Source organism: Balaenoptera borealis (assembly GCF_965194805.1).
Source record: "Balaenoptera borealis genome assembly, chromosome: 1".
Lineage (NCBI taxonomy): Eukaryota > Metazoa > Chordata > Mammalia > Artiodactyla > Balaenopteridae > Balaenoptera > Balaenoptera borealis.
In genome coordinates this window covers 135,334,860-135,347,841 of record NC_138860.1, presented here as the reverse complement: position 1 = coordinate 135,347,841, position 12,982 = coordinate 135,334,860, and the positions used below count along the sequence as shown (strand labels likewise).

At 42.2% G+C, this 12,982-nt stretch overlaps 1 protein-coding gene and 1 long non-coding RNA gene across 5 annotated transcripts in view; both read left to right on the top strand.

Annotated features, from left to right (window-relative positions):
• The window catches only part of LOC309613562, a 200,006-nt gene that overhangs the window by 72,783 nt on the left and 114,241 nt on the right, over positions 1–12,982 (top strand). The gene's annotated exons all lie outside the window — the stretch shown is intronic.
• Positions 1–12,982, top strand: part of LOC309613273 (uncharacterized protein) — a 105,517-nt gene that overhangs the window by 59,049 nt on the left and 33,486 nt on the right. For all 4 annotated transcript variants that reach the window (XR_014235620.1, XM_082359908.1, XM_082359906.1 and 1 more), the window contains exon 4: positions 10,265–10,383. Coding sequence is in view for 2 of the 4 variants with exons in the window: in XM_082359906.1 (XP_082216032.1) it covers positions 10,265–10,383 (119 nt within the window). In the remaining 2 variants the exon portion in view is untranslated. The remainder of the gene's footprint in view (positions 1–10,264; positions 10,384–12,982) is intronic.

The following is a 12,982-nucleotide window of genomic DNA, read 5'->3' as shown; positions in this document are numbered from 1 at the left end:
TCTTTAGCCATTTTGAGTTTATTTTTGTGTATAGTGTGAGAGAGTGTTCTAACTTCACTGATGTACATGCAGCTGTCCAGCTTTCCCAACACCACTTGCTGAAGAGACTGTCTTTCCTCCATTGTATATTCTTGCCTCCTTCTTGAGACTTATTTGATTGTCGCGAATGGGACATGCTACTAGCATCTAGTGGGTAGAGGCCAGGGATATGCTAAGCATCCTACAATACACAAAACAACCTCTTACAACCAAGAATTATCTGGTCCCAAATGTGCTGAGATTGAGAAACCCTGATTTAGAAATTAGCTTATTGATTTATAAGCAGTTAAGAGAAGGTCTGAAAGGGCACCAAAGCCAGCTGATTGTTTTTTCTCTCTGGTTTCCTTGTTAATAGACCCAACTTTTAAATAAAACAAAAGAACTCTTGAACTAAAAAAAAAAAAACAGACATGCAAATAAAACCTTGAAGCCCAGCTCCTTTTAGTACCTGAGGTCCTTGTACTTGCACTGAGAGGTGATGGCCAAGTAACAGCCGCCCTCCTCAGCTGGGATAAAGAAGGTTGTACTCATTACATATTCATGTTTTCAATGGCATTCTTCACTTAAGAGATTCAGGGCACATCATGAATTAAAGCAGTGAATTCCCCAGAAACAACAGTAATTAAACCTCAAAATCAAAACAGCATAAAAAAGCAGGCCTCATTTTTCCATCCTATCTGAAACACGGAGAAAAATCATATAGCTTCATGAGGCCGGGTGGGGAATGGGATTTATCAAGAAGGCAGACCACACACCTTCACTTATGCTTTCTTCTTATTGTTTCTTGCTGCTAGTTCTAAACATGAGCCAGAGACAGAGCTACCAGGAAGCAAATAGCTGGTTGGTAGTGGCAGTGTCATCACTTACGTGGTATGTGTTTTATCTTCCATGAAGAAGCAGTGGAATTCTGGAAGAGCAGGAGGGTTAGAATTTAAGGAGTCAGAAATCCACCCTCTTAACCTAGGCAACCTTGGCCGTCTCCTTTTCTACTCCATACTTAATACTTGAACAACCTCATAGTTTAACTCCCACATATTTGCTGAGTACTTCCACGTCTATATTTTTCAGTCCAGGTACTGTGCTGAATGGTTTGCATGCCTTATTTCTTTAAAATCTTTCAGCAGTCCTGTGTACTCTTATTCACATTTTCTAATTTATGAAATTAAGATTTAGAGAAGTAATTTGTCCAAGATCATATGTATAGAGGGTGAGAATGTTGGGACTTGAGCCCAAGTCTTTTGTTCCCCCTTCATCCTCAATTACATTGTTTGGTTCACGTTCCCATTGTTTCCCAGCTGGATTATTGTCCCAGTTTCCTAACTAGACTTCCTTTCATGCCATCCTACACTCTGCCACCAGGATAATCTTTGTTATATTATACTTAATATTCCCCTAATTAGTCTAACTAAATGATTTATGGTTCCTTGAGTATATCAGCTTCCATGTCCTCACTATGTTGTTTCCCTAACTGATATTTATTCTCCTTAAAAATTCAGCCTTATTGAGTAGAAAGGTAGCCATACCTTTTAAAAAACATAGACTTAAGTTACTTGCCTTATTAACATATGTTAAAAAAGAGAGGAAAAAAAAGTTAAACTTTTTGAGTAATCCTCATGTTTGTGAAATAATTTTCCATCCACAGTATTGGAATACTTTCTTTACTTTTGTCAATTATATCATTTACATGGATTTCATTAGGCCTGACCGGCTTATCATTGGATGATAATGAAGTTCACCACTTTTCTCTTTCCCTCATCTCTAAAATGTCAACCTTTTAATTTTTTTACAGTATTCTGAAGGCACCTCAAATCATATTTCATTCATCTCCTTTACTGTGAGAATTAAACACATACTCAGAGTACGCCTGTTTGTGGGCGTATCAATTGGTACCTCTCTCTGTTTTCTCATTAATTGGTGTAAGTTCACTGACCAATTTGGGCCAATCCCTCAGGAGGTGCTACGTTCAGGGAAGTACAGACCTTCTGACTCTGTTTTACTTGTCTGTCTTGAAGAACATAAGTGGGAATGGAGATTATATTTTATGGCAACTCATGAAGATCCCCAGCTACCTCCTGTAGTGCCCAGTAACTCTGCCCTCATTTATGCCATCCCATCCCTATACTCTCTCAGTCTCCTCCCCCAACTCCTCTTGCTCCCGCACCCTTCCTCTCCACCCACCAGCTCTATCAGTTTGCAGCTCTCTCTGCTCTCCTCCAGATAACCACCCAGTTAGCTTTTGTTTTTTCTCCACCTTCCACATTCTGGGGATTCCATTACACGAAAACTGAGTATTAGTCTGGCAGTATCCTGAGAACAGCGGGGAGAGGGGACAAAATGGGCAAAACCAGGTCACTTATACTTTAATAGTTTAATTACAATTTTTTTGTAGGGTAGGGGCCACGCTTCCACTTGTAATCATGATTTTGGTGAAGTGAGGAACCTTAGAGATCTGATAGTCCACTTTTCTAACTACATAGATGAAGAAACAACAGCTACCCGAATAGGTGTGACTTACCCTTGATCACACGGCTGGCCAATGCCATAGTTAAGCCAGACCTTCTACTCAGAGATCAGGATATGTCCTAGTATTCAGTGTTGTTTAAACTCCTCACTCAGTGCTAAGTGCAATGCCTCTTGGAAGATCTGTACAGGGTGAATGTGGGAACAACAACAACAAAAAATGTGATTTAATGATTACAGTTAAAGTAGAGTATCCTTCTCCCCACCACACCATGAAGATGAACTGAATGGAATAGCAAAATAAGATTGGCTGGCCAGTCTGCTTATGCTATTTTAGTTATGATGTTTCATTGTGGATTACCTGGGAGTCTTGTATTTTATTTCAATGATATAATGAATCTTTAAAATGAAGGTAAATATATCCCACCCCACCCCAAATGGCCTTTTAAGTTTTTATTGGCTGTGCTTTGATAGTAATAAAAATAGTAATGACAATACAAATAGCTACCACTACACATTACATACTATGTGCCAGTCCTCCCACTAAACATTTAATTTCTCTTATTTAATTTAATCTTCAGAATAACTCTGTAAAAAAACAAGTGTGTATATCTACCTTACAAATTAGGAAACAGAGGATCAGAGGAATAAGATAACTTATCATCACTTAGTAAATAGTAGAGTCATAGTGTAAACCCAAGCCCTCTGGTCTCCAAGAAGCTATGCTTTTACTCACTGCCCTATAAGGCAGAAGGTGACAGCACCTATCTCATTCTGCATTATGTTATATGTAGTTCTTTCATTCAAGGGGCTTTTATTACTATACACTGGGACAGGTGGTAGGAACACAAAGTCCAAGAAAATATTTTCTGCTTTTAAGGAGACTCTACTTTAGTGGGGAAAATAGACAAGCAAATCAACAATTATAGTAAAGAGTAAGAAAGGGTTTTCCTTGAGCTATAAATGTGATACTCAGAGTGCCATGGGGGACAGCAAAACGAGTGGGAGTGGGGATGGTCAGGGAACGCTTGCAGGTCTAGCGGGCCTTTGAGGTGAATGTTTAAGGAGGAATAGACGTCAGTTAGGGAAACAGTATGTCTGAGGACATGGAACAGATGAACTCAAAAAGTGGTGAGTAATTCATTTAGACTGGAGAGAGCAGACCGTTCAAGGCTCTGCAGAAGGAGCTGGAGAGGTGGGCTGTGGCCAGGTCCTGCAGGGCGTTTGAATCATGTTGAGTGGTTTGGAATTGATCCTGAGCACCATGAGAAACTGCTGTGGAATTTTTATCAGAGAAATGACTTAATCAGAGATGGTTTAGGGAGTGTACTTGTACTTGGGTGGGGCTGGGGAGGGTAGAAAGGCAGGGTGGGGCATTGGGTGGGGGGATGGGAGATTATGGACAGGGCATTAGAGGGGAAGCTGCTGTGACCCAGGTACAAAGGGAGCAGGGTGGACTGAGGCACCTGTGAGGGAAAATGGAAAGGAGGAAACGTGTTCCCCAGATTTGAAACAGGTCCTTTGACTGCCATGGGGACCAACTAGCTGGTAGACTTATTTGCTCCGTTGACATTTGACTCTGACCCTTCCTCAGGGAGACTTTACTGAGACTTTACTGGCTGTGTTGTCTTTTGAAAAAGAAGCGGAAGAAAGACCAAATGTGAAATGAATCACAAAGAGATATGACCAAGAAAGAGACTCAACCAAGGGACCTGAGGGAGGTCAAGAAGGAAGAGATGTTTCGTTTCTCTTTTCACCTTGAGCCTTGCGTCCTTTTTCCCTCTCTGGTCTTTCTCATGTCTTCTCACTTATTTTTCCTCTGCCTCTGGACTTTAGCACGCAGTGCACCGTGGCTAAAGGTCTCAGGAGAGCCCAGAGCTAAACATTAAGCAGTGCTGAAGCTAGAGTGCAGTTTAACTCTAGAATGTGGTCATTGCTAAACTGAGGCTTTTGGAAAAGAACTGTTTCTTGATTCAAACACACTGCATGGGGGAGGGGTGGATCAGGGGAGCTCAGCTTTTGCTTCCACAGTGTTCCTTGAAAAAGCTTAAGTACTGCTTGTGAACAGTATCTACGTTTTTCCATTGATATGTAGCTATTAGTTTGAACCCAGGCCTATGAAGTCGCTGTGATGCTAATGACCTTTTGTTTGTAAAAGATCTCAAGATTCTCAAATTATGCAATCCCCATTGCCAAAAAGCTTTCAGGTGGCCTTTTGAGCAAAATAAAGAAAAATGGCACATAAATTCACACCCATTTTTCCAATGTAAATGCCATTTTATTAAAAATGGAGTCTATAGAAGGGCAATCATAATTTAAATTAATGTGTCTTCAAATAATACTTGTTATTGCCAATTATTTTTCCATATAATATAAAATCTCTGGGTTCATAAATAATAGTCTTTCCCTATTCAGGAAAAGCCATGCTCAGCAATGTGTTATTCATGACTTAATTATTCTATAGATGCTTCATTCATATGCATGCAGATATATCTGGCAGCACTGCATTTTAATGAAGATGCTGAAAGGCAGCAGGCTATAATTTCTAACAGAGAATTCTGTCAGGACTGAACAATAGCAGCTCCTCGAGAGGACTAGGAAATAGCGTAGCCCAGAAAGAAAATTAAAAACCCATTTAAATATTTTAATTATAATCTTCATTAGTGAAATCTTGAAATCCTTTTGCACATCCAGAGCTTCTATAGTTTAGGAGCTATTTTGGTTGGAGGACAATAATTTTGAGGAAGGGGAATATTTTCAAGATTCCATGGTTTGAGATACAACCAGTCCCTAGGGAGCACAGGACTGGGCCTCTGTCCCATCCCCTGCGCCCCCTTACCCTGAGTTTTTTTAATTGAATTAGTGGGGTCAAAATGACCAGTTAAGTCAACCTTGCAAGGTACAATGAGAGGAAGAAGGGGGGGAGATTAATTTCAGGATTTTTACACCATACACATATATACATATATATATACATATAGTGTAAGATTTTAGCACGGCAAAATACACCTCAAATTTCCATCCCTTGACCCTCCAGAAAGTTCGGCTTGACTAGAAGCAACTAAGACCTATTTTGACTGTAGAGATGGCCACAATTTTGTTATGGTTTCTCTCTTTCTCATCTTGCTAGAGAGGAAGAAATGTCAGAAAAATGATAGAATTCTCAAAAGCATGTGATATCAGCTAAGTAAATCACGATACAGATCATAATTCTACTTGTTCTGTTACAGAATAAAAGCCAAATAGAACCTGTCACTACCATGTTCAGATATTTTAGGAGAGCTGTGAATATGCAAGTGATAGGGCATTTTAGGCATCTAGGAAGGTGTGGCGTTTTCTGGAAGGGTAATGAACAAGAGACACAGCTGTCCGCGCACTACCCTGGGTTTCCTCCTACTCCATTGAAATGCTGTTGTTCTGGTCATCAGTGTTCCTTGTGTCTTCAAATCCAGTGCACACTCTTCTGTCTTCCTCGAATTCCCCCCTCAGTAGAATTCAACAAAGATGGCAACTTCCTTTCTACAAACATGCTTCTCTCGGAACTCTTTTTTTTTTTTTTAAAGTTTAATTTTTATTTATTTATTTATTTACGGCTGTGTTGGGTCTTCGTTTCTGTGCGAGGGCTTTCTCTAGTTGTGGCAAGTCGGGGCCACTCTTCATCGCGGTGCGCAGGCCTCCCATTATCGCGGCCTCTCCTGTTGCGGAGCACAGGCTCCAGACGGGCAGGCTCAGTAATTGTGGCTCACGGGCCTAGTTGCTCCGTGGCATGTGGTATCTTCCCAGACCAGGGCTCGAACCCGTGTGCCCTGCATTGGCAGGCAGATTCTCAACCACTGCACCACCAGGGAAGCCCTCTCTCGGAACTCTTGAGACACTGTACGCTCCTGCTTTTCAGACTTCTTGTCCTTTCCTTCTTTTTTCTTTGTTCAATGTTGACCTTTGATAAGTAGAATTTAAAAATTTTTGCATACTTGAATTTTCAATCGTTTTATATGTTTTACATCTTTCATTAAGGAATTCCTTACAGCGAAAATTTCTATTTGCTTGTCACATTTTGAGGTAGAGATCCAACGTTTTTGTATTCTATATGTATGACCATTTGTCCCAGAATTACTCATTGAAGAGATCTCCTTTCACCAAGAATCTGCAAAGCCAGCTCTGTCATCTATCAAATACTTGTATAAATATAGGGCTATGTATTAGTTGTCTATTGTTCTGTGTATTAGTTGTCTATTGCTGCATAACAAATTACCACAAAATTTTCAGGTTAAAACAACACCCACTTATTATCTCACAGCTCTGTAGATCTGAAGTCTAGGCAGGCTTGGCTGGGTTCAAAGCCGAAATCAAAGAGTTGGCTGCGCTGGGCTCTTATCTGGAGGTTTTGGAGAATAATCTGCTTTCAGACTCATTCAAGTTGTTGGCAGAATTCAGTTCTGAGGCTATAAGAGTAAGGTCCCCATTTCCTTGGCTGTTAGCCTGGGGTCACTCTCAGCAGCTCAAGGCCACCCACATTCCTTGGCCTGTGCCCCCTCCATCTTCAAAGTCAGCAATTCCATGTCAAATTCTTCTCGGCCTTCCAATCCCTGAGTTTCTCTTCTTCCACCAACCAGAGAAAATTCTTTACTTTTAAAGGCTCATTTGATTAGACCAGGCCTACCTAGATAATCTTTATTTATTCATGTAATGTAATGTAATCATGCGAAGGACATTTCATATTCTACCTCAGTCCAAGGGGAGTCATTCGTAGAATTCTGCCTACACAATCTGTTTGTAGCCTTTCTAACCTCTATCATTGGCTTATTCCTGTGTCAATATCTACACTGTCTAATCATGTTCCATCAAGAACCCTGCTGATATTGAAACCGTGCCCTTCAGATTGAGACTTGAACCCAGCCAAAATCCTGATTGGGACTTGAACCCACACAGCTGGGACTCAAACCTGGCCAAAATCCAAACTGGGACTTGAACCCCCGTGCTGGGACTCAAGCCCAGCCAAAACCCTGATTGGGACTTGAACCCACACAGCTAGGATTCAAACCCAGTCAAAACTGTCTTCCAATTGAGGTCTTCCAACTGAGGTCACACACCTGGTTTCAGGACTTAATGAAGCTCAGGTTCTTGATGTCTCATCGCAGAAAGAATTCAGTGAGAGACAAAGTGAAAGGTAAGAAGTGGATTTATTTAGAGAGAAACACTCTCCACAGACAGAGTATGGGCCATCTCAGAAGGTGAGAAAGGCACCAGGGTATGGGGGTGTCAGTTTTTATAGGGGTGGGTAATTTCATAGGCTAATGAGTGGGAGGAGTATTCCAGCTATTTCAGGAAGGGGTGGGGATTTCCAGGAATTGGGCCACTGCCCACTTTTTGATCCTTATGGTTGGCCTCGGAACTGTCATGGTGCCTATGGGTGTGTCATTTAGCTTACTGATGTGTTACAGTGAGCGTATACTGAGGCTCAAGGTCTAGTGGAAGTCGACTTGTCCGCCATCTTGGACCCATTTGGTTCTAATCAGTTTATGTCATGTCCTCCGGCTATGTAATTCTCTTAAAGGTTGGGCCCTGCCCCCTTCCCTCCTCTTTCAATATTTTAATTGGAATTTCATTGGATCTATAGTTCAATGTTTTTGATATTGAATCTTTTTATTAAAAAAAATATGATGTATCTCCTCATTCATAAGTCTTGCATATCTTTTCCTTTTTCACATGTCATAATGAAATGTTACAATGACCTTTGGCCCAAAGCAAAAATTTTGAATGTGAGGTGGGACTTCTGGAAAGGTTGAGTGAGGCGGTAGGCAAACCCTCTCCCTAAAAAGCAAATATAAAATCAGACAAAGCTGTTAAAAACAGCCACTCCAGGATTTTGGAAATTGACCAAAGGCGTCTATCTAATTGAGAAGCATTCATTCAAGAAAAACTAAGCATCATTAAGAATACTGGGGGCTTCCCTGGTGGCGCAGTGGTTGAGAGTCTGCCTGCCAATGCAGGGGACACGGGTTCGAGCCCTGGTCTGGGAAGATCCCACATGCTGCGGAGCAACTAGGCCAGTGAGCCACAACTACTGAGTCTGCGCGTCTGGAGCCTGTGCTCCGCAACGAGAGGCCGCGACAGTGAGAGGCCCGCACACCGCGATGAAGAGTGGCCCCCGCTTGCCGCAACTAGAGGGAGCCCTCGCACAGAAACGAAGACCCAACACAGCCATAAATAAATAAAAATAAAAATAAAAATTATTAAAAAAAAAAAAAGAATACTGGGAGTCTGTGGCATTTTATCCTGGGGCTTCTGCCATTCCCCACCCAGCTCTGCTGTTCAGTACTTTTATAAGGGCCGGGCAAGCTGTGAGGAATCGCAGCCTCCTTACTAGAGGGGACTGATTTGCTCTGGAGAGAAGCACAAATACACAAAGGCATTGTCAAAAATGATAACAGGAAAATCCAGGGATAATAGCAAACAATTTAAGAAGGCTGCCTGAGGTGTCAATACTGCTTGGGCAAGCGAGAGATTGACAGACCAGCTAGAAAATTAAAAGGGAAATCCAGAGATCAAGAGAGTGATAGGGACTTCCCTGGTGGCGCACTGCTTGAGAATCTGCCTGCCGATGCAGGGGACACGGGTTCGAGCCCTGGTCTGGGAAGATCCCACATGCCGCGGAGCAACTAGGCCCGTGAGCCACAACTACTGAGCCTGCGCGTCTGGAGCCTGTGCCCCGCAACGAGAAGCCGCGATAGTGCGAGGCTCGCGCACCGCGATGAAGAGTGGTCCCTGCTCTCTGCAACTAGAGAGAAGCCCTCGCACAGAAACGAACACCCAACACAGCCAAAAATAAATAAATAAATAAATAAATAAATTAAAAAAAAAAAAAAAAAAAGAGAGTGATAGAGGGGTTCAGAAGTGTCCACTTAGCCCTGGTGATTTGGAAGCAGATATATGCATGCTCAATGATGTGCACTCACAGAGGAAAGACCAGATAGGGCCCTGGCTATCTACTTGTCCCTGATGAATGTGAAGTCTTGAGTATGTAGAAAGAATAACCTAGAGCAGACTGTAAACTGCCTGAACTTTGATGACATTCCTTAAACACACACAGCTTCACAGCAAAGGGTGGAAACCTTACTGGTTCAAGATGTTTATGTACAACCTCTAATCAATCGTTGGCTGACCATTAAGTTAGGCTGACCCCTAGGGAGTCAGGCTTAAAAATAAAACAAAAATATATTAAAAAAAAAACAAAAAAATACCCTGAACAAAGGCATCAGTGGCTGCACAGTGCCGGGAAGACAGACTCTACAGAGTTAATCCAGGCAAGCCATTACAGGAACAAAAAAAGCAGCAACAGCAACTACCCCGGAGGGGATAAGAATCCAGAGTTGCTGCAATATATTATCTAAAAACTTCCAATTTAAAAAATTACATGCAAAAAAAAAAGCTTAGGAAGGTATGACCATACATAAACAGGAAGAAAAGCGAAGGGATTTCTGGACATGTCACCCCAAAATATGCCACCTTGACATATTGATTATTTTGAGTTGAAATCACTTGAAAAACAGCAGGTGAAATTAAGGTACTTGATTACCCTTTTTATTCCCGAAAGCAGAAGTTAAAACTCCCATGTGAGAGCTGCCCTCCCTATGCCAGGAGGAAAGTAACCTTCTTATCACCAGAAATGAGAGTCAAGGCCAGGAAACTTCTGTACTAACAGACCTTGTTAAAATAACTCTTATCTTCCTTTGGTCTCTTCATATTAGTTATGTTTCCCCTACAGCGTTTGCCTCCCCTACCGTTTCTGGCGGTGACGATGGGATAGTACTGGCTGGGTCACTGCTTATCACTCTGGGGCTGAAGCTGAGAGATCCTGGGACATTTGACAAACGCTGGAAGTTGGTAAGAGTTCTTACTATGTCACTCCCTCCCAAATCTCCACCTGTAGGGTCTGGGTGGGAGGGTGAGAGTGATAAGAGTCTACCCTTGTCTTTTTCCCTTTTCAAGTTCAGACTGGCAGGGAAAACCATTGGTGTGAACTAGTTTTCTGTGTATGGCACCTCTAATGTTTTCTGTTTGGAGTACTCTTGTTTTCTGTTGATCTCCTGCCTCCCAGAGATAGTTTTCCTTTGTCTCTGTTTCTATGTCATTTGTCATAAAGAGGAGATTCATAGGGTAAAACAGAGGTATAGGTCTGACAAGGCTGTTGTTTGAGCTGGCCTCACAGTCTGACTAGTTTATAGCTCTCACTACATCAGTGTCTGTTTAGACAAACTTTGCTGTGGGTCACAGATAAAAACAACAACAACAACTGGATCAGATTCTCTCTTCATGTTGTTTTATGTCCTGAGAGCTTGGCTTTGTGACCAGTGAGAATATTCTCTCTGGTCTTTGCCAGTCGGGGGACACAGGTTGTTGGGTTTGCCTCAAGTGACCTGCCCACAGGCTGGGAACCCAAGACAAGAAGTGACATGCAGCAGTCTCTTTGTCCAACCATGACAGCTTTCAGGGGAGTTTGTCTTAATAAAGGATCCCAGTCCCTAAGGGACCTTTGTCTCCCTAGTGCTGGGAAAGCCCCTTCCTAGTATTGCCTACCCTGTGTCACAAACTAGTAGGTCTGCGACTAGAGGAATCTCAAATTCTTGTGTGAGACTGGAGTCACAATTTTCACAAACGCTATTCTTACCTCCCGTGACAATGAAGAGCTCTGCTTTCTTAGGCTAACTCTGGGAGTGAACTTCTTGGATCTTGCGGTCTGCATCTTCTAGACCTGCTTTGGGGATGTGTCTTGTGTCTGTGCCTAGAAAATTACCTCTGGTCTTTCCATAAAAAGGTTTATTGGATCGAGTTGCTACTGAAATAAACATACCCTTGAAGATCCTATTTGTCAATAACCAGATGATGGATCCTTTGAATTGGAATAACTTCTTTATTCAAAAAAATTTTACAGAGCTCTCATCCTAAACAAATATCCCATTGGTTTCTACGGGAAGATCAAATTAAAAAGAGGACACAACGGATTTTAACGGCTAGCCTTAGAGACTCCCTTAAAAAGATTAAAGAACACAAAACAGATTTAAAAACAAAAGTTAAAATCCACACCCACTATAAATCATCCTTCTCTACCCACCTATACTCCCTTTATCCCCATCTTCCTGTCCCTGACCCTTCAGAAGATCTATTGGATCTGTGGACCCCTGCCTCAAACCCCTCTCCTCAAAATCTGGCCCCATTTCCTCAGCAAATTCCTTCAACTTTCCCCCCAAACTGCTCCAACTTCCCCCCCAGATCCCTTAAACACCCAGCTACCTGCTTTAAGTTGCCTTTCCCTGCAAGATTTACAGGAAGCACTGTAGCCTGATCTTCAGGCCTGGAATACACAGGTTATTTGTATAAACACTGATAGCCAGGAAATAAATCTGGCACAGGCTCCAGGAGCTCACAGCCAGGATCACTTTGCAGTACTTTACAACCCCTCTTACTTCCCTGGGCCCTGTAATCAAACTCAGTCATCTCTAGGCCTTCCTGTGCAATGTCCCATGAAGATGCATCCTGGACCTCCACAGCAAAGAATTCGGCTTCCCTGGACAGCACCAGATCTTTTAAATTCCAAAGCCTTTTTGCCACCACTTTCAGAAGATTCAACCAAATTTAGAGAAGAGTTAGAAAGATTAGTGACCTTTCACAGCCCCACTCTAGGGACTTGGACTGGCTATTAAAGGACATTCTTCCACCCTTGATTATACTGTAATTATCAGGCTAGATGGCCTCAGGGGGGAAATCCTCCCCCAACCCTTCCCCAGAGGAAACAGGTGACCAGAATCTCCCAGGCCCTCCTGCAAATAACAGGAAAAGGCTCAGCCAGGCCAACATTCAGGGCCTGATGTGGGGATAATGGAGGCCTCCCTCTAAGGTAAATTGGTCTCAGGTTGAATTATGTGCTCAGAGAAAGAGGAACATCCTAAAACGTTGGTGGAACGCTTTATATAGACTTTGCAAAGGCACACTGCAGTAAACTCTGGAGTCTAGAACATCTTTTAATTTCTGCCTTGGTTGGAAATCTTCTCTCTGATACAGAGAGATGAATCCAAAATAGTGTCATTGGCTGGGCAGTTCGGTTTCTTAACATTATTATAGAAGCAACTACATAGTTCTTTGAAAATAACACTCAGGAAAACAAGACAGAAATGAAACTAAAATGAACAGACCTTGATGGGCACATTGAGCCTTTACAAAAACAAAAATGATGACTCTAAGGGTAACTCAAAGTCCACTCATTTTTCTCACCAACCACATAGCCTTCCCTGTATTTGCAGATACTGTGAGAAGCCAGGACATTGGAAGGACAATTATCCTTAACTTAAAAGAAAAAAAGCTCAAATAACTTTTCCCTAAGCCCCAGCACCATCAGAAGATTCATTTCTTCCTTCCTTTGGGACAATACTCCATCAACTGACAGGGTCAGCCAATCCTCAGTCACACTGCAGAACCCACTATTAAA